Here is a 27,144-nt window from a genome sequence, read left to right as displayed (position 1 = left end):
GCCAAAGCGTGTGCTAAAACACACTGTAGCGTGTGGGGGGAGGGAATGAATATTAATGCACAAATATTACAGTTTCTCTCAATATATCAATATTAATGATTAATGATCCGCATTCCACACTTTAAATAATTGAGCAAAATAAATAAATAAGTCATATTTTGGCCCACTCTAATGCATATTCAGCGGGTTTGGAGAGTTGTCTGCGGACTGTTTTGTGTTGATAATAGCAGTCACTGGAGCAAAGTACATTCAAAGATGTGTTATAGTTGTTTGCTTAATCCAATCAATTTTTTATATGGATATGAAAATGAGAATTACCACTCAATTCAACCACTTCAGAATCTCTCCCACACACACACACACACACACACACACACACACACACACACACACACACACACACACACACACACACACACACACACACACACACACACACACACACACACACACACACACACACACACAGTGTTTTCCTCAGTGTTCCACACAATAAAAGTGTATCATGGTTTTGGTGTTTAGTGGAATAACAACCGGGTTTTGTGGTATAGCATGCGTGGACTCAGAGGAGTGATGGTAACCGCGCAGCGGCGATTGTATTCACACCAAGGCCTCCTCCACTTTCCAGTCAGTTTAACATTTGACAAAAAGCCACGCGGACATTTGATCGCCTTCTAATAAGATGGCCGGGACATACAAATTAAACATATTGGCTCGTCACGGCGGCAATCAGAAATGAAGCTAACCATGCGCTTAAAGCTCGCGTTTCTGGTCCATCCCATTAAGTCAAACAACATTAAAAGAAGTGATCTTAGTGAGAGAGAAAAAACAATCGCATTGACGCTGACACAACCAGGTTTGAAAGGCCTGATGGTTTCTAGTGGAATAATGGAAATGACACTTGGGCAGGGGAAAGAAGCAAACATGTGACATGATTAATAATGGATTCCCAGCATGCATTCTGCGATTGTAATGAGGGTCAAAGTGGGACATATATAAATAACTATAAGCTTTATAAGCAGTAGGATATTCTTTTATTCTCACATGCAGTGAAACCTTCATTTCATTTGGGGGGGGGGGGGGGGGGGGGAATTCAGATCATTAAATAAAAAACCTTTCTGTCCCACTGTGGTCGACATGGCTGTGGGTTGTTTTAACTCCGGAGAGAGCAACTGCTTTTCACTGTTTACAGTCGCACAAGCTGACTCAAATACATAATAAACTGCGATAATATTTAATAGTATTAAATGAAGGTTTACTTACATGATAATACAGTGTTCTCAATAGGCAAAGCCTGTCTCCGTGCGAGAAAGTAGGCCCAATGTCGTTGGTTAATTCAGGTCAAGGTCATGCCCTCTTATCCCCATCACAAACTTAAAAAAAAAAAGTATTGTGATGATACATTTTGTAATCCTTAATTCACCTTCGTTAGTTATGGCTAGTTAGCTATCTGGTCTGGTGTTGCATGGCGGTGAGCTACTTATAAGTGGACATAAAGGACTCGGTGTGCAGTTTTGGGTGACGCTCATTCCTCCACCTCCGCCGTGAACGTCCCTCTCCTCTGGACCAGTGCAACCTGCCCGCTTTTTAAACCAAAATGGCGACAGTCTGAAAGCGAGGGAGGACGGGGGTAAAACGGTTGTTTTGTGCAATGACAAACTTGAGGACACGACTCGTCGTCCCGAGGTAAGTGCCCCGCACCACGGACCGCTGTCCGGTTTTTTTCGATGTGCGCAGGGATACGTCGCAGACCAGGTGCGGTCATTAGTGGGGGATGAGTCGCTGTCGTGGATCGATATGGAGATTTAGTTATCTAAACTAAAAAACGCTGCAGTGGTCGAGGACCGGGAGGAAGCTGCTGCTGCTGCCGCCGCCGCCGCCGCCGCCTCCACGTTTGCAGCATACCGGTGCGGAGGGGCTCAGTCGGTGGGCAGAGCAGCTAGCTGACTGTCGCATAGCCGGTCCGAACAAAGTCAGGCAGCTCTCCGCTCTCCAGCTCAATAGTTCCAGTTTGTACTCAAGGACAGTTACTAGTAATGGCAACACGGGGGGAAAAAGAGCCTTTTAATTAAATGTATGCCCGTTTAAAAATGAGCCACTAGAAACAGAGAGCCACTGTGGGAGCGTGAGGCGGATTCTAGTGCCCCATAAGGTATGGAAGTTAGAAGTGGTGCTGGTGGATAAAGCAAAGTTCAACTCTAACCGACCTGCAGGTGGAGACGAGGTGGCACTGCAGGGGAGGAAACAAGAAGGTCAGAGCAAGAAACACAAGCTGAAAGATCTGGATTTAATCTTATGGAAGTTATTCAATGCAAAGCTACTAAGTCTGCATTTTTATTTATTTATATTTACTCGAACTCTAACTGATGGAATTTTAGACAAGTGTTAAACACCGACCAACTTCTACCCATCTGTCCAAAATCATTCCCTACACTATATTTATATATATATTTATATATATATATATATATATTTTAAATCCCACAATGCATTGCGCTTTTATAGAAGCTCAATTACAGATCTGTCATACTTTAACGGGACAGAACTGACGTGTGTTTTGTTTGGACCCAGCAGAGGGTCCTAATTGGCAAGTAGAATCAAAATACATGTGTCTTTATAAATATATTTTGCAATTGTTTCCTCAAATGAGCACGCCTTGTAAGCGCCGTGTGGGGGGGACATGTGCGTGATCCAGACTAATATCTGTGTCGTGGCAGTGAACTTGGCACACAGGGCCCCGCCAACTAGCGGCGGAATGTGCAGACACTCGCCAGACATGCGTGTAGTAGCCCCGCCGCTAGCGGAGATGCTACACGGGTACCCACTAACTGTATCAAAGAGACATAAATGTGCATTTGTGAATAAATATCAACAGACTAGACTCCCCTTTTCATTTCACATGCCCAGCCACACATCTGCATCTACATCTGGTCTCCTGCGACCACTCGGAATCGTTGCGCCAATAATTCGTGAAAAGAATACGCCAATAGGTGACTGTCAATCGCGAGCGAAAGAGCTGACTTGGCAGAGATAACGAGCGCGGCCGTGTTGTTTTTCCCCCCGCCGCAGACATCGCATCTTCGTGTCCCCGCCGTCGGCTCAGGATCGGAGCTTTGCGGAGCGAAGGCCCAGGTGAGCGAGCCCGCCGCTCTCTGCGGGGCGTCTGAAGACGAGCATCTCGTCTCCATTGGAGGGAGTCGGCGGGCAGCTTAGCGGGCCGGCGTCGGCTGTATCAGCGCACCGCCCGAGAGTGAAGGAGTCACCCCTCGACTCAATAAATGAGACGGTCGAGGCGCGTTATCCACAAATTGATTATGTGTCACTTGACGAGGTCAAATATTTTAACCAAGCTGCCTGAAGTCCCTGAATGCTCGGCATAGTAAGCAGCTCTGTGTTCTCTGTTGGCTTGGCCGGCTGCTTGCGCAGCTATAAATGAAGACACCGGGGACTACTTAAATAGGAGTACACTGGCCTGAATTAGTAACCCAGCTGAGGAGCAGCTGAGGAGATGGGATATTTTAGTAATCAGGTGGGTCTACCAAGAACATTGAGGTCTGCAGAAATATATCAGCGGCGTTGGGGGGGGGGGGGGCGGGATTAGGGCGGCGTGCCTTCAGAGAATCACATCGGCGGAATCGTTTCAACTCGTTAAATCATCCGCATTTTTAATTCACAACTGTCGCGGTTGTTTCTCTCGGTGACGAACGCCTCATTTGAGCCGTTCATTTCCCCCCCCCGTTTTTGGAAACATTTTCATTCGTTGATTCGGCCGAAAACGGTGAAAAAACATCCGTCGCACTTCCAAAACTCCAGCATTATGTCAGCGGGCGCTTGTTTCATTCCAAAAGGTCAGTTCAGAAGGACACAAGTCAGCAAATAGTTGTAAATACATTTGGTTGTTGATCGATTAATTTGCAAATCCCTTCAGCTCTAGTTTCCGTGTTGAATACATCGTGCCCATCAACCCACTACCTTGTCCAAACATTTTCATTTTGATGTTGTGAGGGGTAATTAAAGTTACAACAAGGAAATGTAATGTTGTGTTGAGTGTGGCGCTCCCTGTGGACAAAAGTGGAAGTGTTTCTGAGCACCAGAGGCCCTTTTTCAGAAAACCTCTAATTTTTACTGCAGCAGGCGTCTTCTTCTTGTTTACGTATACAGGTCATATAGAGGCATCCGTAATTAAATTGAGGCCGTTTCATAACCAGTTAAAATGTCCTACATAATGTTTTAAACTGACATACATAAGTCAACTTACTTTTATACTTATTTGACCCCTAACCGTGATATCTTACTAAACCTAACCAAATGGTTTTGTTGCCTTAACCCAATCAAAGGGGGTAAATTCACAACGTTAACCGTGTTGTTGAAGTAAAAATGGCGTGAAAGTACGCAAAGTGTGGTGAGGGAGAAAGTTTTTGCTGCAGAAATTGGGTCCGTGTGGAGACCCAAACAAATTACCAATTTAAAGCAACAACAATAAAAACACCCACAAAGGTTTCAGCATTACATTACATTACATGTCATTTAGCAGACGCTTTTATCCAAAGCGAACTACTACAGCATCAACTAACTCCATAACAATCCCTCGAGTGGATGTCCTCAGCTTTCACTTGTGGGTCCCAAAACAGCGGCTGGTTATCGGGGGGACGGATTCCCAGAGGCAGAGTGTGTCGGATGTAATCATGAAATCTCATTGAAACCTGAAATGTCTATTTCTTTTTTTGCTTTTTACAGACAATCACAGGGATCTGTGCAGTGAGCAGCTCTGGTGACGTATAGTTAAGAGAACACTCTCTCTCTGTTCCAGTCGCGTTTCCTCAGAGCCATGCGGTGGAATCGGTGCCTCGACATAGACTCGTGAGTACACATTCGTTTCCTTTCTTTCTCACTTTCTTGTTAAACATGACTATGGCAGTCTCCCCCCCCCCCCCTCCTCTTCCTCTCGCTCCAACTCAACGAACACTGTGTTTGCAGAATATCGTCTCCCATCAGAAGCTCTTGGCTTATGACTCAGACGGGAATCTCAACAAGGTGACCCCCCCCCCCCATCCCTCTTTTCATTCTAATCGCCGCTGAGTGTTGATTGCGTTCAAAAAAAATTAAAAAGCAAGAAAAATGAGTGTCATGCGTGCGTCTAATGCTCTCGTTATTAAGCGCCGGCGTCATTATAATCGCAATGGCGGAGCTAAAATGTGACCCCGGCTCCGAAGAGGTGTGATCATTCAGAGGCACAGTCGTACGTCTCCTTCGCCAGCTTGACACCTGAAACTGTAGCTCGGATGTGTGAAATGCTCTGAAACTGTGTGCTGGGTGTGATTACCAGTCAAATTAAATCTGAGATGTCAGTTACATGTCAGTGCTTCCACTTCTACACTTGGCAGGTTGCTGGGAGTGACAAGCCGGCTGTTGATTATTCTCCAGTGTGAAACAAAATCACTGACACACAAGTGTTTATGATGCTCCAGTCTTTGTTTAAAATGCTTTCTTTTTTTTCTCTTTTTTTATCTGCTCAAGGTTTTCAAAAAAGCAGTGCCATGCATTAGAATCATTTAAATCGGTGGTTTCAAGTGTTGCTCAAGGTCGTTTGAGGTGACGCAGGTTTTTATTTACGTCCGTAATTTACGAAATAGTTATCGTGTCAGAGTTTAGTGCTGGTCCCGATAAACAACAACGACCTTGCACACACAGGAAGCTGTGCGTCTATCGAAGTTACTCTATTGATGTATTTTATTTTTACTCTATAATGTTGGCCCTTTTTAAAAAGAGGATCTCTCCATGGCCTCTAATCTTCCCTATGGGTGTCACTTTTTTTTTTAAACCCTTGTGTTGCCTTCGGGTCAATTTGACCCGATTCAATGTCCTTTCCTGTAGCTCGGGTCAATATGACCCGATTCAATGTTTAACCCTCCTGTTACCTTTATATTTACTAACATATTTTACCCTTGAGGTCAATATGACCCCAGCTATTAAAATCTCCAGAAAATTATTAGAATTAATATTGTTTTCCAAGTTTAAGTGTGAGGTACTTTATGTTTGTTTGTTGACTCCCGAAAGAACACCGACATTAAACATTGAATCGGGTCAAATTGACCCGAAGGCGACAGGAGGGTTAAATATTGAATCGGGTCAAAATGACCCGAAGGCAACACAAGGGTTAAAGGAAAGAAAATTGATCATTTGAGTCATTTTTCCAACAAAAACGCTCGAGATTCTCGACATGAAACTTTTCAACATGAAGATGTTCGGCGTTTCTTGGTCTCAAGTGTCAGTAAAAGTATCTTTAGGGTTTGAAGGTCTTTTCAAACTGTTGTTTTTCTCATGAGTACTTTCACACAGACTTGATTGTTATCCGCCGAATAAGCAACGTCATTTTTTTTTTTTAACGGGAAAAGGACAATTTTAATGAAATAAAGGCATCAACCAATCACGTTGTGCGGAACAGACATATGCAAAACATACCCGACGGAATACAACAACATGGAGGGTCTGTAATCCAAATCAGGGCAGCAAACTTTTAGCACTTCAACCTTGACAAAGGCAGCGCAGACTAGATTCACTCTTTCCGTTCTTACCTTTCACAATAAAAGCCCAAGACAAGTTTATCAAATTCAGTCAAGAGCCTTCCCTAAAAGAGAACTAAAGTAGCTCACAGTAGCTTCGGCCCGACGCCAGGAGCTCTGGGCCAATAGGATTCTGGTAGTCGGTTCCTCTGCCTGCACAAATGTTTTGTCAACCTTCTATTGCAAATAAGTATTTCTCCTTTTCTCGTAGTTTGTTGATTCTTCACTATTTTAAGACTAAACAAACAAAACAAAAAGCGTTTTAATCCAAATAAGTATTGTCTTTGATAATGAAACCATTGTATTGCAGCTATTATTCAGATTCTTATTCATTTCTCCGCTTCTTAACTTCAATACTACTGAACTGTCTTCATCCAGTTTTTTTAAACAAAACCCCTCGAATGAGCCGGTTCATGTCGTGATATAACATCCAAACTCGGATGTTCTCTTCACTGCAGAGTTTTCTTGGGATATTTACTTATGTAAAATTGTTTAGCACTGCTTTCAAAAATAAATTGTGACTTCTTCTCAGAGAGAAACAAATGTACACTTTTATTGATCCCCGTGGGGAAATTCTTCTCTGCATTTGACCCATCCTTAGTTGATGAGGAGCAGAGGGCTGCAGTGAAGCGCCCAAGGAGCAACTAGGGGGGGAGGGGTTCAGTGTCTTGCTCAAGGACACTTCAGCAGCCGACCCAGGAACTCGTTTTTTAAGGATTTCCGCACCATAAACCTAAAGGAGGGGGCCGGGCAGGTGAGACCGCTTTGGTCCACGAAAGCCGGAGCGAAGCACCCGGTCAAGAGCTGCAGACGTCTTCCATCCGGCCGAATGCTCGGCCTCTGCAGTCTCACTGCGGTTATGGAGCGTTTCCTCCACTAAGGGGCAGAATATGATCACTGATGCACTCAGCCCTCCTCACGGGGGAAGATGCATTGGAAAGCAGCATCAGTTCAATGTGCACTGTGTAGTCTCATTAAATTAAAATAATAATACATCGAAATTATATAGGGAAGTGGGAAGAATAGCTTATTTTAAAAAATAAATTGTTGTCATAAAAGGAAACCTGGAAGTAAATCATGGATTGATATAGCATGCAGTTATGACTGAAGAATATACTGATCTATTACAATAATAATGATAATATATATTTTTTTAAATTGTAATAATTTGGACTAAACGAATAATTAGATCCCGATGTCCAGGCTATATATTTATTCTATTTCAGGTCTGATCAAAATGACAAATCAGAATTTATCCCCTCGGAACATTTCAGGAGTCCGAGCGCCGTCCGTCTCCGAGGGTTCGGATTAGCGAGCTTCTGTTGTGCATGAGCTGCGAGGCGGCTCACCCTTCCTGTGATACCTATCTAAGGTTGAGCTCAGCACTTTCCTCATTAATTTCCCACTTATTCTGCGAGTTGGCTGTGATATTCTCGAGACTCGAGCAACGCGGGGGCACAGGTTAGGCACAATTATGCTGACGGAGGGCTTTTTTTTCCTTCTTCTTTTTTTACAGCTATGCTCAATGAAATGTGGAGTACAGGATTAGATGTGTAGAAAGTTACATAGTGATTAACCTTCATTTGAGTTCCCTCGGTGATCTCTCGACGGCAAATCCTCCCGCCGTCAGGCACGCTTCCCCGCCTTGATAAGTGACCTTCAAAATGATAGATCGAGGCATTCCCGCTTCTTCTTCTTTATGCTTTCGAAGCATTTGTTTGGCCTTTCAGGTAGTTCAAACGCTTCCTTAAACTACACTTCCATTCCTTTCCTATCGATTCAGAGGGAACTTAAAGTTCCTCTGTAGTTTCTGACCACTAGAGGCGCTATGGAGCACCGTGAAATAATTTAATTTAATAGTTTTATTACACCTTGAATTATTTAATTTTTTTAATTAAGGTGTCAGTCAGTAAAGTTTAAGTTAGCATACTAAGCGACATGGGAAAACGAGTCTTGCAGTTTATCTATTTGTATTTTACATGGCCGCAGGGTCACTCTGTTGGTGATGCCCGGTACTGTAATGACTAAAAGCACTGCAAAAGATAAAAAGGAAAATAAATATATGAATGGTTTTTTTTCCGCGGGGTACACGCTTATCAGTTTTGTAGTTGAAGCAGATCAAACGTATCATTGGCGTCGCTGTGTGAACGCAGTTGATCCATTCAGGGTCAAATGTTTGTTCTCAAGAAAACCAGGCACTGCAACTGAGATCTCCATCTCTTTGTTTATTGATGGCAACAGCGACTCGACGTCTGCCAGTGGGGCAGAGATTGTTTTAACCAGTTTCCCCCACAAATCCACTTGTTTCATGAATAATCTAGAAATACATGTCAGTCATTTCAAACGAGACAAAAACAGATTTCATCACCAGAAAGACATGTCGATTTTTTGGACAATTCTATTAACAAGCGTCTTTTTCTTTGAGAATATTGTTTTACCATGTTTTTATTTCTATTTGTTCCAATAAAATACAAATTCTTGCATTTAGTTTGTTTGTGTTTTCTGATGTGTTGTCGGCTGTTATTGCAATCCAACCTTTAATGGTTGAAATTGCGTGGAAACGACGTCTTCATTTCCATCCAGCTCAGCGTTCCTTTCTAACAATAGCTGTGAAGAAAAGCAATCCTGTTAATCCGCAAATGATATAGGAAAAAAATAATTATGAACGAAAGCTCAAACATCACAGTTGCTGAGCTCCATTTAAATCAATTAAATGTATTGATGCCATCATTTTCTAGTGATTATGCACAGACATTTAACGCTATCTGATCTGTATTGTTTCAAGCCACGACATTCTAATCGCCGCTAATCCTTCTTTCTCGGACGCGGCGAGGCCGCTTTCGGGTTTCCGATGCCGCCTCGTGTTCTTCCTGTCCGCCCGTGGCCGCAGAAACCGGCTTTTTTCCCGCAACAATGGCGGCCTCCCTCCTTTGCCCCTCCGAGGAAAAAAAATGACATTTTCTTTGAGCCCCCTTTGATTCGGCCCGATTTGTTTTGATGTGAGGAGTGAGTGGTTTTTAAAATCTCCTTAACTCCCCGGGCCTGGCCCAGCCTCCCACAGGGTTAATGACCGCAGCCTGGCCCCCGCGTTGAATAATACAGACGCTCGCGAGGTGGAAGGGAGGAGGCCACGGGGTTAGACACGGGCCCTCCTCCTACAGTACACCTCCATTGATAAGATTGCATTAATTGGTATGAATAGAGAGGAGGTTTTTTTTTCTCCTTCCTCCTTCCTCTCTCCCTCTCCTTGTATACATTTACCATTATACTCATTAGCTTCCCGTTGCCTCCCAGCGAGCTTCTCCTCCACATCCCCCGGGGTCTCCTGGGAGGCAATTTGCATCTCTCCATGGTGTCCCTTTGGGGTTATTGAGGAAATATTAGCCCCTTTTCTTCTGTGGCCCGACCCCTTTGATTTATTTGGAGCCGGGGCGGATGGAGTGGCACTCGCACGTTAATGACTGGCGTTGATACAGGGCCCCTGGTGCAAGACGACTCATTGATCTGGGTTGAAAAGGTACAATTGACAAGCGGCGCTGAATAATCGCCTTACATGCGTATGTCAATGTGTGTGTGTGTGTGGACCTTGGGAAATGACGAGGGGGGAATCCTGTCGCTGTCGAGGCCGCAGTTCTCAAGCTGTCCACTTAGAGTCCGTCCGCCCCCCCCATAGAGGTGGATAAATGGCCTCTTCTTTTGTGTCGTGCACGCCGCCGCGTTCCGCGTGACTCCTCGGCCCCGCGGCGGTCCTTCGACTCTCTGACCGCGGCGCTCATGCTCACGCCGGAGCCGCTCGCAGCGCCCTAAACCCAAATCCGAGGCTCGCACTCGGCACACTTGATCCAGCTCCTGTTTAGAGTTGTTTGTCCCGTTGCTAATAATAGAACTCAAGGTGCCTGCTGAGGGCTCACTGCCGTTGCCATTAGTGACCGCGAGGCCCATGCTCTCTCTCTCTCTCCGCCCCCTCTCTAAATCCTGCCGCGGTGCACTCGCACATTATGTTTTAAAGAAAGATAATGAGAGGTTTCATCCTAATACCTGCGATACTTGACATGCCTCCCGAGTTTTAAGCTCACTGATGTCTGCTGAGCAATGTGGAGCCCGTCCTCAATTTGGAGAGCAGCTTGACACCCGGCTCCCTTTCATCTGAATGGTCACATGTCTGCGGCAAAGCGGCGGCAACCAAGTTTGATATATATTAATAAACGCATTCCCAGCCGCCCCCCCTTAAAATCCCCGGCAACAACTCCTGTCTTGCCTGGTGTTTGTACTCTTTTTCGGCTGTATGCTAATCGTAACATTTAATAAAAGTCAACACCGTATAACAAAAATATACCCGGCGCCGCGGCCTGCTGCATCTCCTCTGCGTACACTTAGATCACATTAGAGGTTACGTGCATCAATTGCGCAGCTCATGCATATTGTTGCGCGGTGGGTGGGTCGGGGGGGGGTCAACGCGGGGGGAAAAAAATGGAAATGTGCCATTTCAACGAGCCGGCGCAGCGTGCCAAAAGTGGGCAAGCAGGGTAGCGCCGGCGGTGATGGTCGGGGTTTGTTTTCCTCTCGGCGTCGGGAGATGAGAAGTCGTGTTTCTAAACAGAGCAGATATGATGTTTATGAGAACCATCTGCTCCGGCAGCCCGCTGCCCTCCTCGACGCGAGAGCCGCCTCATTAAAACGGTCACATGCCTGAGCAATTTCTTCTTCTCGCCCCCCCTTATTTACTTTCTATATATTTTTTCTTTTAAAGGAGTCGAGTTTAAAACTAACAAAGCCTTGGGAAATCCCCATCAGACACCCCTCCCTTAATCCATTTAATTTTGAAAGGTATTGTTTAAAGCTTTAAAGTTTATATCGTTTAATCCCCCTCCAACACTACGGGCAGCAAATGAGGCCGTGTCAGCAGCCTGAGCAGATCTAATCTACTCCACACAACAGAAAATCCTCCCAAGACAAGGTTGCATGGGGTTTGCTGTGAACTCACTGTTTGATGTTCCTACCTGCTATTGAACATGACTTCTGTCTTAACCCGACTGTCACTCGCTCCCTGTCCCCTTTTATCACCCCCAATGTTCCCCGCTTCACCTTTTTATCATCAGTAAATCTACCGTCACAGCCGCCTCGCTCGGTACGCTTTTCCTTTTTTTGGGGGGGTTAAGAGAGGAGAGAAAAGAAGTTTGTTGTGGGCAGATTTTTTTAGAATATGTGTTGGACGAAGGTTTATTTTTTGGGGGGGGGGTTCGCCAATTTCTGTCACCTGTGGCTCAAGGCACCACTCCCACCAGTTTAACCCTCGTCCTGTCTCCATGTCTTTTTATTACATTTTTTTCGTAAATGTCCACTGAATGTGGATGTATTTATTTTGTATGTGCATATACCTTCACTTTTTCTATACTTTTAAACAATGTATTAGTTCAAACAATATAGTACTAGTAGCAGTAAAATACTATATCATTTTAATAAATTAATAAATAAATGTGCAGCTACAGCCAGAAGCTGGTATGCTTAGCTTAGCTTAGCATAGGGGTCGGTGGTGGGGAAACGGCTGGACTGGCTCTGTCGGAAGGAAACTAAATACGCTGAAGACAACTCGTCGTTTATTTTGTGATTTTCCTTTCCTTTATTTCTACACATTAAACCAACAAGATATGAAGTATTGATCTAGGAGCTGGATTTGTATTACCCGTGGTCCTGTGCGGCCTACGCGGCCACTCTTCCCCTCTCTGTAACTCACTGTAATCTCTCATGCAGCATTTGGTTCATCAGTCTGTGGAAAAAGTTAAATATTCCTGGATATTGTTGTCTATATTCCTGAGACAAATTGGTATCCAGTCAGAAGTGAACGCCTGATGGGTAGCAGATGTAGAGTGATTTTCCTTTTTCTGAGTACATCTCGGATGCCTTGATGATGGCAGCTTATTAGCTCAATGACACGTAATGAAACGCGTGTGTACGAGACACAACAAGGCAAATCGGCCGGTGAGTCGAGAAGTCACAATTAAAACCCTCGTGACTTTCACAAAATCAAACGATTGGTCCGGTTTATTTTCCAAGGATATACTTTTGGTTAATAAACGTCATAAAAAAAATGTAAATGGGGTTTTGAATGAGATTTTGAGAAGAAACATGAAGCTTCCTGTTTCACTTTGGCTCTCTGTTACCAAAAGTCTAGTTTTTTCTCCTCAATACTTTCCAGTATTCATGGTAAGCTAGGCTCGCTGGCTGCAGCTTCATATTCAAAAGACGGATGTCATTGCTATTCTATGTTCTCGAGTAAGAGTAGATCCCAAAAATGTGGAACTATTCCTTTTTAAAGTTACCACTCCCAGTGGTACTTTTTTTTTCTTCTTCTGTGAATCACCAAATATTCTTAAAGCATGCATTAGCGTTAAATTTTCCTCCAATAAAGAACATAATTTTATTTGCAAAACACCTCCTCTGGTACTCACACATTTCCCCTTTAATGTATTACTTGAGTCGTATAACTCTGTATCTATTTTCACTCAAGCAGTAAATTACATTGTTTAGTTATCAAAGGCTTTGCGTAATTACATTTGTGCAATTCAGGATGACAGGGCTGATAGTGTCTGCACAAGACGCTGGCATACATAATCACAGCCAAAATCCCATTAGGGAGAATGGAGTCCATTATTATGGAAATGACCTTTGGGTGACAAGAATTCAGTGGGATAAAAGAGTGCGTCATCCAGACAAAGGCAGCGTGTGAAGCCCCTCTCTTTATTATCCTCCCGTGCAAATGTAAGAAATCTGGGGGTATTTTGTGAAATCTGCAGTGGCCGTGTTTCTTTACGTCGCTCCGTTAATCACATTGAGGGAAAACTAATATTTAGCTTTTGGTGTATTTAGTTAATTTCTTCCCGCTCGCCTTCTGCCTTTTTTCGATAGTGAGTGGAGAACCGCGTGGGCTCAGACGGTAGAAGAAGAACGAAACATTGTTTTTCTTTTCCCCCCCCCCGCTGTGGCACCTTTCTCCGAGAGAACGTACGTACCTCACCTTGGGATTACCGGAATGTCAAGCCCAATCTCCGTCTGTTTGTTTTCGAGCCTCGCTTTGATACTCTCACGCCGAAGAGGTGGCTTCATAAATTCCCATCGTGTCAAATAAATCAATGGATCTCCCATTAGCCGGGGAAGTTGCGTAACGCGGTACTTGAGGGACCCGCGCCACCTCCTTGTTTCGACGTTTCTCCAGCAAGAGGAGTATGAGGTGGGCTTGTTGATCCACACAGACAGCTCCAGCAGGTTGAAATGGTTTGGCTGACTGGTCCCAGTTGGTTCTCGGCGCTGTCTCCACTGTGTGCTGGCAGCCCGGGTCTTCAGTCGAACGAGGAGAAGGATTTTGCCTCCAACACTCGCAGCCTTCACAAAGCCGACAGCGGCAAACTCAACCCGCGTGTTGTCCCCCGCAAGACTCGAGTTTGGCTATTTCGGTAGTTTGCATGAAATAATTTATGAAAATAAATGTCCCTGTTTGTGGTGGACAGCTGGACTTCATCTTGGCTTGCAACTAAATCATACACTCTTCCAAGGCAACTTTGTCTAATGGCTTGTTTTGTTCCACCAACAGTCCAAAAAACCCCAAAATGTACAAATTGATATAAAACGGAATACAAGCTACAAATATTCCCAGCAGCAAAACGTTTTGGCAATAATTCCTGTCATACAAGTCATTCCACTACAAAAAGACAGACATCAACTGTCCCTTCAACTTCTTCCTTTGTCCCGATGTCAGTCCCCTTGCATCTTCACTATAGGGTTTGGTACGGAAATCCGGTGCCGATATGGATTTAGAAGATTAGTACCGAAAGGTGGATTGCAAGTATTGCATTTATAAATGTAAGCTAACAAATAATAAATTAGGCATTGTAACCATGTTTAAGCTAGCTCCGAGCTAGCCCACGAGCTAGCGCGAGCTACGAGCGCAACAGTCTGATCTCCATTTTCTTTCAGTGCGGCCATGAGAACGGCTTTTACAGGGAATTTGGCCAAAGAGGTTTTTAATGTCGTCATTGTCAATCGTCGTTTTGCGCTTTTTTCTTCTTCTCCAAGTATCAGTTCAGCCACCGTTTAGGCACCGGTATCGTTTCAAAAGCACCGGTTTTGCACCGGTATCGGAATAAAACCAAACGATACCCGTTCCTAATCTTTACGTGTCATTCGGTTTACATCCTATACAGCAGCTACATGTTGTTCTTTTTTATTTGTCTTGCTTTAAGGCCACTTGCCACATGTAATGTGAGAGTCCCACACGAGCGCCCACGGTTATATTTAGTGCACTTTATGTCTTGAGAATTGTAAAAACAAATGGTATCTGCTTTCAAGAGCAAAAAAAAAAATGAATTCAGGCAAGCATACTCTTCCAGGCAAAGGGGAATGTCATTTGTGTTGATGAAATGAGCTTGTGCACAGCGGAGAACGGCTGCAAGATGAAAGAGAACAGGAACCTGACATGCGGCGAGGCTGCGTGCCAGACTCCAAGCCACGCCGATGTGAGTACATGGCACGATTCCCAGCCCACCGGCTCTCGGAGCTAAGATCGTGTTCAGCGGCATGACTTGAAGTGATTCAAATTATATTTCTCTGTTGGTACAAATTAAAGCTTTTATTGTTGCGAGCCTGCAGTTTTTCCATGTACACCTGCTGCGACCTAATGCAATCCAGTGAGTGCAACGGCCTAATAAATCCTGTCTAGCAGATCTGTTCTGTTGGATTGCAACACAATGTACCCGAATAATGTCCAACCCTGGACAGATTAATAGAAACGCCTCTCACTAACGTTGTAAGCTTCACCGAGATGGAGCTATTTCGCGGTGTCGGGTCACATCCGATTGCACAGATGCAGCTAATAAACTGACAACCATATTGGACCAGATGTTGACAGTATCTTTTTAGAAAAAAATAATTCTCAAACCTAAAGAAAGCTAAAGGACGAGGCCTAATACATAACTGTGTTTTCTATCGTCTGAGAGTACACAATGACGAGGATCTCATCGACAGAAAGCGAAAAGGCGAGCGTCCGGGGGAAACGAACAAACAGGGGTTGGTAAAAGCTCACATCAGATTGATCTGTGCATGCAGCTTAACTGTATTAAAGATCATAATCCCCGTAAATATCTCCAGGCAAGGCAGAGTCCGCCTTTTAACATCGACGAAATGAAGTGAAATGGAAGCAAAGAAGTGCACGAAGAATTGCATCGCAACCCTTGTTTGTTATATACATATATATATAGACGCGTGTTGTGTGAGCTGGCTGCTAATGAGGCTCCGCACACATTTCAAAACCCAAGATATTTTGATGGTTTTGCCACCCCGCCGTTTGGGGGGCAACGGAGAAGTCCTCTTTTTAAATGGAGAGCGTCTGTTCCCCCCCTTCGAACCCTTTTTACACCACAACAGATGGGGAGAATATGGAGCTCGGAAGGTTTTACCTCGGAGGTGGTAACAGTGAAGCCACTCATTAACACTGAATTTACCACTTCGTTAGCGACGCAGCTTCCTGTAGCGCGCGACCAGCCCTGGATGTCAAAACCCACTGAGTGCACATTCTGAGCTGAATCAACCCTGGACGGCAGATTGTAATCTGTCACGAGATGCAGCTCGCACCCATTTAATCATATTCGGATTCTATTTAATTACTGGGTTTGGCTCAAAAAGTATGACAAATAAAAAAAAGAGGTATTTGTATGTGTGTGTGTGTGTGTGTGTGCGCAGAGGCGTAATATTTTCTTCATACGGGGCCCTGTGTTTGTGTTTTAGACAGATTGTGTGCCTGCCAATTTGTCAGGATTCGAGTAACAACAGTCTCATGCTGGGATCCGTGTTGGCACCATCACGGAGTGATAAGACGCAATATGATCTCATTGGAGGTGTACTTTGTTCCCATGGAAATTGGTCAATTTTAGCAGACGACTGAGAACTTTAGGCGGGGGAAGCAGGGGCAGGTTGCGTCCCAGAGGCACGCTCTCATAATTAAGCATCCTCGCCAGGGTATTCAGGGCTAACAGCAGGGTTTGTTGTGAATAGAGGTGGCGAAAGAGGGTGTTGGGGAAATCATAATGCGGCGCAGAATAACACCGCTCTGGTTTTATGGAGACATTTTTTCTTCTTCTTTCTTCTTCTTCTTTTTTTTTCTTTCTTTTTTAACAGTACCACATTACCAGCGTGAAAGAAACGAGCTAGACTTTATTAAAACCTGTTGTGCGAGAGTGTTTCATTTTGTTATTTACATCTGCATTATTTCCTCTTTTGCACATTGTCTCCGGCTGGTTGAAAACGGCGTCCGAGTAAAATCTATATTAGGCTCTTAAAAAAAAAAAGCGACGCCGGCTTGGAAATGAATAGAAACATGAAGTGCACTTGATAAATTTCTGATTTATTCTTCATGTTTTTCAGAACGGACTGGTGCTATGTCTGATCTGGGGCGAAATGCACGAGAGGACAAAGACGTGCAATGGGTGTCTGACAGCCCAGGTCGAACTCGGGAGCCATTACAGAGTCACACATTCTCCCCGAAGAACAATGCTGCAGGTCTGTCCTCGGATGAACACGAAAACCCTTTAAATGGAACCCAGCCGAATCCATTTGTATACAGCGGGGTCCCCGCTGTTCCCCATGCAGGCAATTCATTGCCTTCAGGAGCACTTGTTAATGGACCTGGTTCACACCCCACCTCAGAGGTACACTGTGTCCTGAACAAAGGCACAGTTTTATCCAACAATGTCCTGTATGCCGCGTGGCAATCGGGGAAGGACACGAGCCCCGAGGTGTTACCACCACCTAGTGAGCTTCAATCAGACGCTCGGAAGAACACAGCGGGGCCCGTCGTGAAAACACCGGCCACGCGGCCGGGTGTCAACGCGCCGCCGTCTCGCTCCGAGGACAATGAGTCCAAACTGGCCCGTCCCGCATTGTCGGGTGCGGGCGGCGCGGAGCAAATGCACAGAAGCCAACCTTTGACAAAGCCGACCACGGAAACACGATCTCGCCGGGGCGCGGAGCGGTCCGAGAGCTCCTCGGATGATTACGAGGAAGCCGAGTGGGATTTAGCGAGGGAGTGCCTTTTGCGCGGCGACAGGAGGCTCGAGACCAGAGTGATGCACCGCGGGGACGGGAAGCACAACACGCGTGCAAAAAGCACGCCGGGCTCTCTGGGAAAGGTCAACGGCAGCTTAAATCACACGTGCAGAAGTTTGGGTTTCCTCTGCGGCGCCAAACGTGACGATTCTTCGGGTGCCCGCTCTGAGATCACATATTCCGCGGTGCCGCTCAAAGCTCTTTCCAGGAACACGGCGTCAGACTCGCAGCGCCGCATTTACAGCGCGGCGGCGGCACGGCGAGGCTTTAATGAGGGAAATGATCCCGAAGACGAAGACAATCGCGGAGCCGAAGCGGAACCGTCGACGGCGGAGCGAGCGGAACGGGATCCGCTTTCCTTCTCGTGCAATGTTAATTTCAAGGAGAGGATGCATTTCCATAGACATATGATGTATCATTTAGGCGAGAATAATCAGGGGAGCAGCGGGAACGCCTCGCAGCCCTTCGTATGCGGGGAGTGTGGGCGTTTGTTCTGTGATCGCGACTCCCTCGCGAGGCACATCGTTATTCACCGAGACGGGCTGGAAAAACTTCTGGAGGGAATCGAAGATCTCAAGAACACCAAACTGGAAGACGGGGCCGCCGCCGCGCCACGCCCTTGTTGCCCACCGGGTTGCGATTGCCCTAAAATGTCCGTCCAGCACGCCAAAACGCACGACAATCTGAAGCACTACTACTTCTGCGAGGAGTGCGACTACGTTACGCTGACGCGGCAGGCGCTCGAGGAGCACCTGCTCGGCGCACACGTCAGCGGCCGCGGGGAAACGGCCCGCGTTCCGCGTTCGCTCGGTAGTTCCGAAAAGGTCGCTGACCGGCCCGAACCAAATCGACACAAGTCGACCCATTCCCCCCACCGTCCCGGCGGAAAAGGGGATTTTTACGCTCAAGAGTCCAACGACCAAAGCGTAGCTCCTCCCCCCCAGTTTAAGTGCCGCGTCGGCTGCATCGACGACGCGCCGCCGCCGTCTCTGTGGCGAGTCGACGGGCACGGGAAGTTACTCCCGCAGCCGACGGAGAAACCCGTCGTGGCAACCGATCTCGCCCGCGTGGAGGAAGCCTCCGCAAACAGCGACGGCCGCCAGGCTTTTGGCAGCTGGAAGCAAACGACGTGTCCCGCGACCCTCGGTTTCTCGCCGTCTGCCAGAAATCTTAAATCAGAGCAGATGTTCCGTCGGGGCGCCGGCAACGACCCGGCGAGCGGGAGCTTCCGAGCGCAGGCGAGCCAAAATTCCCCGTCGATGAGAAAAGTAGCGGCGCCCTCGCACAACACTGCCGACGATACGAACGGCGGCGTTTCGCCGCGGTGTTGCCGGAGGCTCGCGAAACCGTCCGCGGAGGAAGGCTGCGAGGGCGGCGGTACATGTAGCGATGGCGCCGGCGGAGCCACGGGCGGCTTCTCGGAGAGCGAGAATGCGAGGAACCCGTACGCTCGGAGGTACTTCACAAAGAGGCAGAGGTTTCCAACCAAAGGCCGAAGCCCCCGCGTGCCCGAGGATGAAGAGGACGGAGGTGAAGACTGCAGTGACATCGAGCAACTCGTCATCAAGGAGGAGTACGTCGAGGCCGCGGCGCGTGGGGGTCCCCCGGGGTCGCCTCGTGCGTCTTCGGGGGAACGCTTCGACGCTTCCCCCACACCGGGGGCGGAGCACAAGCGCTGTCCCTACTGCCCGGCCCTGTTTGAGTCCGGAGTGGGCTTGTCCAATCACGTGCGAGGCCACCTCCACAGGGTCGGCTTGAGCTACGACGCGCGGCACATGGTCTCGCCGGAGCAAGTGGCGTCGCGGGACCATCAGCCGCGGATCCGCAGAAGGATCCCCAGTGGAGCGAAGAAAATGAGGAAAGGTACAAGTGTTGGTGCCCGATTTACTTTTACATTAGTCGAGACGGCGCTTATTTGACGAATAAAAAAAAATGCGATCAACGTTTTGGATTTGGGGGTCCGGAGGTCAGCGTTGTGGAATATCGTGTCCTGCTGCACACCACACACCACTTCAGACAGAAATATCCCTGTTGGTAGGATTTTTAACATTTATTTTTGCGGTTTATGCCCAAATATTTCTGCAAAGCCCAACGACGTTCTCGTTCAGCCTCGGATGCAATTTGAGTCAAGTGCTAATTGGTAAGCGTTGATGTGCTAAAGCGCGCTAAAGTTACCATGGCAGCCATGACGCCTGCTCAACGCGTCTGTGTTGTGGTCGTGAGCCGACGCTCACCCCGAAGCTCCCGGTGGTAATTCTCTATGTTTACAGGAGCAACTCCTATCAGATTGTCATTACCTTCGCATTGAAAATGCGGAAGGTAATGTTTTGATCGCCGTGTATTTGTATGCGTGCGTGTTATTCGCATAAGTCAAAAAGTATTAAACCGAATCGCATGAAATTTGGTGGGATGATTGGTTATTATCCGGGGACCATTTGATTATATGTTGGGATCGATCGGGTCAAAGTTCAAGGTCATGAAAAGGTCAAAATCTTCTTTTTACCATAGCACGGTCAATTTGTATCCAATTGGCATGCAACTAATGCCAAAATGTTCATAATTCAATGCCCAATCTTGTGATATGCGAAGGTATGCGGTCTACCGAGTGCCCGTTCTAGTTTTTTTTTCTTTTTTCTGTGCAAACATTAATATTACTGGCGCTTTAGAGGTACAGCTGGTTTACGTGAGCAGCTAAAAGTGCAAACTAGGGTGTTTTTTCGGAGGGCGGGCTGCACCAAAGACATCGGTCGGCAGTGCGGAGCGGTGACCGCCGGCTAACCCAAGCGGCCGCAACAGAGAAACTTGAGTTTTACGTGCATTATAAAAGGTTGAACATCCTGTAAACAATTTGATTTGGCTGCAAAATTGACTCAAATTTAGATCTTTATGACCTGCGGTTTCTAAAGCCTTTACAAGCGAATTGGCCTTCAAAATTTCACGTTCCAAAAATTCAGAGGTGCGCTCCCAAAGCTCCGCGACCACGTAATTTGGCACAAACAAAGCTTCCCGCACTAAACTGCATGCGAGGGGCGTCCAAGCGATGTAAACAAAGCACCAGAAGCTCAGATTACAACACGGAGAAGGAGACTTCCTTCCCAGATACTCATTCCTCCACGATATATATTTACACAGCGAATAGTTGTATGCTGCTATATTAATGCTCTGAGTCCCGTTTATTGAACCTTTTTTTTCCTATGTATTTTTTATTTTGGAAATATTGACAGGTCCATAACACAGGAAACATGTACTTTAATATTACCATTGTGAACAGATAACAAACACACTGGTACAGCCACCTAGAGTAAAGGAAAAATAAATACATAAAAAATAGATGTCAAGAGGTCAGCTCAGAGCTAGACGTCAACATATGTGACTAAACACACACACATCTGGTACATCTGTATGAGGACACACTGGCATCACTCTACAGAGTAAATACACAGTTATTACATCACACAAGTAATATATCTGAAGAAATTAAATGACTATGATTGGCCAGTAGACAGAAACCAGAGCGTCCACATTGTTGGTTATCTAACAGTCAGATTAATACATGAATTAAAAAACATATATATATATATATATATATATATATTATTGAACCTTTTTAAGGCTTTTCTGATACAAAGCAATCCAACATTATTAATTGTAGCTTGCTGTTTGTGTTCTTTCAAACCAATGTTTTCTTATTCTCTTATATCTGATATTACAGCTGTGAAGCCAGAAACTCAAGGAGCGCACAAATGTCCCCTGTGCTGGGGTTGGTTCGATACCAAGACCGGCCTCTCCAACCACGTGAGGGGACACCTGAAGCGAATCGGCGGCAGCGTCGCCGGCACCGGCAAGTCCCCGCTGGGCGGCCTGAACGAACTGCTGCGAGACGAGAAGGAGCATCAGAGCGTCCTCCAGGTCCTCGGCGAAAGCCGATCGGCCTCGCGGATCGGCGACGGCGGCGTGGTCCTGATGCGCATGGGCATCCCGGTGGGAATCCAGTTGGAGATGAGGAGTCCACGTCCCGCGTCGGTCGACGGCTTTGTGCCAAAACGGGAAGCGGAGGCCTTCCCGGAGACGGGGCTCCGCCGGCAGGTCGAAGCACAGAGTGTGGAGCTAACGGCGAGAAGCAACCTCCAAGCCCACGCCCCCAGGAAGCTCTGTGATGTCACCAAAGACTGCACGGAGGAACCAAACGGGGCTCACGGTATTCAATTCAATTCAATTCAGTTTATTTGTATAGCCCAATTTCACAAATTACAAATTTGTCTCGGAGTGCTTTACAATCTGTACACATAGACATCCCTGCCCCAATGTATGGAGTCTCATGCACTATATACTACGATTTCATAAACCTGGGGGGGGGGGGGGGGGGTATGCTTGTTTTAGCATTGCTAGTAGATTTTAACAGGATGAGGCGAAACAGTAGCGGATGAATCTTAACGATGTGGAAAATGGTCAGCATTTATGTAAAGTATTGTTTGATTTGTAGATATTTGGTTAAAACCACTCGGATGCATGAAGCATTACAATACATGCTCCCCTCATCTTTACCGGGGAAGAAAAAAGACCATGCAACAGGTCGGTCATGAGTAATTCCTCTATAAATTAAGTTGACTATCAATAGCGTGCACACTCATGTTCGGTCCTCTGATTGGCGTCCACATTTAATGACGCATTGTCCGGTATCTCTTCCCAGAAAGCAGGTGGATGCCAGTTAAACAATAGATCACAATCATTTAATGTATTTATTTATCATTTACAGGGAAAAAACGACAACAACACAAATACAGTAGATTGAATGTCGCCAAAGTGCTTTTGAAGTTCGTATTAAAAAATCATGACGTCCTCTTGATGTTCAGCGTGACGCTCGTCATCCGTGTGGCCGCAATTTAGTTAATGTCTTTCCAATTCAAAAACTTTCTGTGCCGGTATACTGAGAAAGATGAGATTTAAAAATATATATAAAAAAAGGTACAGATTTAAACATCCCATCGCTGTAATGTCCTCATGAAGATGTCTTTCTCTGTGCGTCCGGTGCTGAAAAGCTGATTTTATGTGACAGTGATAATTACACCGCCCTTTCATCACGGAGCCGCCGATCACATCCTATCGGCACCGAAAAATAACTTATTTTGTATCAATATTTATAAATTATATTAGTTAAAATAATTATAATAAAGCAAAAATCATTTTAATTTGCAGGGATCTTTTGGGATCACTCCTTCACAAATATTCTGGTTCACAGGCGACGGGCCACCGCCGCTCTTCTGTCGGAGGACTCGCACGTCTGTGATATTCTCGAGTACTTTATGAATCCTCTGCGACTCTGGTGTATGTGAAAACAGCTCCCCCCCCATTCCCCACCTCCTCCCACCCTGAAGATGCAAGATTGTGTTAAACTTCGCCATGTAACACTTTTCAGACAGGAGAGCGCAAATCAGACGCTTCAAATGAAAGCAGGTGGAGGAGCACACTGGGACTAACAGTTTTGCTTGATAATGAAATTACCGCGTGAACTCGCAACGCAATCCCACGTCCCACTTTTTTCCTTCAACAATACGGCACCACTCCAAACCGCGGGAGTATCAGCGAAACTGCATTCGCGACATCGTCCGATCCCTCGCATGATTTTCAAACCTACGATTTGATTTTTTAATCCTCTTTGAGTTTGATTTTGTTATTTTCTTTCTTCCAACGTTCTAATCTTTCAGGGGAATGTGATTCAAATGAGATTTGTATTCAGTGTGACGGCGCCTTCCCTGGGCTTCCCGGTCATCTTCGAGCCTACGCACACGGGAAGAGGATTGCCATATTTGAAGGACCAGGTACATCTCGTGGTGGACGTGGATTAGAATAATAAATGTCAATACTGGGATTATTTTTATTTATGCCTCTTGCTAGTGATTGCTGAATGCGTTTCCTCAGATAAAGCAGCGGTTTGTCTTTTTAGACGACGATTATAAACCGAAGAAGCCGAGACCTGGGCTGAAGAAGAAGATGCTGCCCTCCTTGGACGCCGAGATTTACACGCTCACCTGCAGGTACATTCAGGGGAAGGTTACATGCATACGCGTCCCTGAAGAAAGTGTGCACTATCCCTGTTCCGACAGCCTCGGCACGCCTACATCCCTCACTACGACAATGCTCGCACCGGGCCGCAACCTCCACTGAAATGTGATGCCGAGAAGCAGAAGTGCTTTTTGAAACTGCATTATCTCCACTGACCACCAGGGGGCGACTCCTCTGGTTGCAAAAAAAGACATCTGATTGTATAGAAATCTATAAATGACCCTGCTTTCTACTCTAGATTTATGACGACATTGTCGGTGGGGTAAATTAACTGGCCTACCCAAAGTTTGACTGGACCTTTTGTAAGAAATGCTGGTTCCCACCGCTGCCATTTATTCCTTTTTTTCTTCCATTACCCGAAGTTGCATATCAGCCGATGCCGAGTACCGATCCGACGGCAGCGCGCTCACAACAGCCACAGACGGGTTCATGACTCCCTCACTCGTTTATATTCCTGTGAAAACGTCTCCTTCAAACAACTATTCATGACAGAGTCTCTCCCCAAAAACTCCCACCGTACGACATTACACCTGACCACATCGTGATCGCGATCGGACTTACCTTCGACCCCGATACTCATTTTATAATCAATGGACCTTGAACTCATCATAATATACCTGGTGTATGAGAATATGTATCTGGATGCAGGGAAGCAAACATCATACACTGAAACACAGCCTACATTTCACACTGGATGAAGAGGATGAAGACTCTAAAAACGGTGACTTGGCTTCTCTCTCTCTCTCTCTGCAGATTCTGCGACCTCGTCTTCCAGGGTCCCTTGTCCATCCAGGAGGACTGGATCAAGCACTTACAGAGGCACCTTCTGCACACCGGCGTGCCCCACTCAGGGACCGGGATGCTGGAGGTTCTGGGTCTCCATCACAACATGCACACGAGTGAGCGCCCAGATCTCGAGTAGAGAACCTCCAGCTGCCCAACATTTGCACATTGTTTCTATAATCATAGTTTTAGGAACATTTAAGAGATAATCTAGACTAATTTGAAAATAGTATATTGATAATATTGTATATACATTAGCAAAAACTTTATATAAGATATTTAATGCAATGCTTTGCCTTATAAAATTAAGCTCATCCGACTAGTAGGGTGGATCTTGTATTGACTGCTGGTTTACTGAAGCTGGTCTGGCAGTGCAGAACTGCCATCGTTAGAAAAAACACATTGTTCTCCTGTGTTTGTCACGATAAAGAAAAGTGCCTTGTTAAAAAGCATTTTGTTATAATGACAACAAAAATATCCAAATATCTCAATTTCCTGTAACTTTTGATTGTCGTAAAGAGAACACTTCTCATTATAAAAAGAAACCTTTTCTCAATAGCTTACACTCTCCTTTTTCACGAGAATTATGTCTTTCTTTTCTTTTTGTCACAACAAGAAGTGTTAAAAGGAGCATGCATTGGCAAAACACACGAGCATTTCAATTGAGTTCACGCCTCGCTTTTCTTCTCGAGACGACATGAAATCAAACGGCGCTCCGGTTGTTAAGCAGTGTGTCGTTAAGCTTGGCGGCGTTTCACCTCCGCGCCGCCCGCATCAGAGGGAGCGTCTCTTAATCAAAGCCACGTTCATTATGTCGGGACGGCGTGTTCTGTCGCTGTTCGGCTGCTTAACCTTCACCCATCAGCTCTGAAACCCGGCTCTCATTACAGCCGCGATGGCAAACATCTTTTTATAATGAGGAATACTCTCGAGTTATAACAAGAAAACCCATCCAGTTATAACAACAACAACAACAACAATGAAGTGTTGCTGGAATCATGTATGTTCTCATTGTGGCAGCTCTGTATCTCCGTAAAGCTCGGACTCAAAATGGGTCGTTCTTGGTTGGGTCGGTTATTTTTTTTTTTTTTAGAGTAACACTGGAAGACTTTTTCCTTCTTTTTTTTAAGCACAGAGACAGTTTGGCCTATATTATTTTTCTTTAAAGTTACATATAGAAAGAAGACATTCGTATATATATATATTATATATGTAATATATATATTTATACATATATACATATTATATATGTAATATATATATACATATATAATATATATACAGTATATATATAATATATATATTTATATATCTACACATATATATTGTTGCTTTAATATATATATATATATAGCAACAATATGAATGTATGTGTTCATGCCAATCTCATGATAAAGAAATATTTAGCTTTTTAATCACCTTTTTCAAATTTGTAGACTTGTAGTGCTTCCGAACATATACAATTGTGAATTTCTAGAAAATATCTTACTTCCCTACTCAGGCTTGATAGTGTTTAGACTTGGGCTCAGATTCTAAGACCACATTTTGTAGATGTTTGTATAGAAACCAGTGAGTATTATTAGTAAACCGTGCATGATTTTAAAGTGTCACTAAATGTAAACCAATAGCGTGAATGATTGTTAAATCGACCAGATAAACAAAAGCATTTATTAGTGATACTGTGTTAAGTTCTAATCAAATATGGAATATATGGGTATCTGGTGTCTTCATAGTTGGTATTTACTACACCGACGGTTTGAGTCCAGTGAGCGAGCCGCTCGTCTTTGAGATTCAGAAAACAAAAGACTTCAATTTGGAAAGAGAACAAGGAGCCACAAGTCATCGGACCGCCGGGGTCAGGAGTGAAAAAGAATTCTGGTGAATTAATAATTACAGGACGGTGAATTTTCTGATCTTCAGATATTCTTATTTTTCTTGTGAACGTCAATACGGAGAGCCGACCAGACGCAGACGGGCAGGACGAGGACGGCTCCCCGTGTGGTCCCCAACATACCATCTGTGCTTTTTCAATTTTATTCTGCTTTATCTGTAATAAAACAATAACTCTTATGGTCATGTCAATAAATGATGATTCTGCTTTCTCCAGTAACTCTTGGATGTGACTATACTGACTTGAGTTTAAGCTTGGTAAGGACTTAACTTCTGCTGCCCCAAACCTCCAGTGGCAGTCGGGTCATATAAGGGAGGGGGGGGGGGGGAATCCCAACAAGTCCCTGAACCCTCCTGTTACCTTCAAATGTACTAACATCTTTTATCCTCGGGGTCAATTTGACCCCAGCAATTAAAAAAAAAAAAAAATTAGAAAAATTATTATTTTTATTGTTTAAAGAGTGGTAGTTTACTTTTTTTTTGTGTTTTACTAATAGCCCTTTAAATAAATAAAAAAAAAAATATTTCTTATGTTTTACAGTGAAAAACAAGCCTGGGGTCAAAAAACCCCAAAAGAACACACATGCATTACAAGTTGTGTACAGGACATGAAAAATATATTTTTCCCAGTTGTCTCCAATAAATTAGGAAAAAATTAAATAATAAGCAAACAAAATGATGTCATTCATTTATTTAGAGACATTAAACATTGAATGGGGTCAAATTGACCCCAACGGTAATAGGAGGGTTA

At 45.1% G+C, this 27,144-nt stretch overlaps 1 protein-coding gene across 2 annotated transcripts; it reads left to right on the top strand.

The window, feature by feature from the left end:
• The first annotated feature begins 1,637 nt into the window (after positions 1–1,637).
• Positions 1,638–25,682, top strand: znf644b (zinc finger protein 644b). Of its 2 annotated transcripts, XM_056414794.1 has the most exons (7): positions 1,638–1,686; positions 4,738–4,860; positions 16,977–19,520; positions 21,370–21,855; positions 23,363–23,476; positions 23,602–23,692; positions 24,474–25,682. In XM_056414794.1, the coding sequence occupies exons 3-7, from the start codon at positions 16,991–16,993 to the stop codon at positions 24,640–24,642; spliced, it is 3,390 nt and encodes a 1,129-aa protein (XP_056270769.1). In that variant the 5' UTR covers positions 1,638–1,686; positions 4,738–4,860; positions 16,977–16,990; the 3' UTR covers positions 24,643–25,682. The 2 variants fall into 2 exon arrangements, with proteins under 2 accessions (XP_056270769.1, XP_056270770.1); XM_056414795.1 differs by lacking the exons at positions 23,602–23,692; positions 24,474–25,682 and having other exon boundaries at positions 23,395–23,467.
• Positions 25,683–27,144: the final 1,462 nt, after the last annotated feature.

This window comes from Pseudoliparis swirei, chromosome 5, assembly GCF_029220125.1.
Source record: "Pseudoliparis swirei isolate HS2019 ecotype Mariana Trench chromosome 5, NWPU_hadal_v1, whole genome shotgun sequence".
NCBI classification, from domain to species: Eukaryota; Metazoa; Chordata; class Actinopteri; order Perciformes; family Liparidae; genus Pseudoliparis; species Pseudoliparis swirei.
Note: the sequence above shows the minus strand (reverse complement) of the source record. Positions and strands in the feature narration are given on the sequence as shown.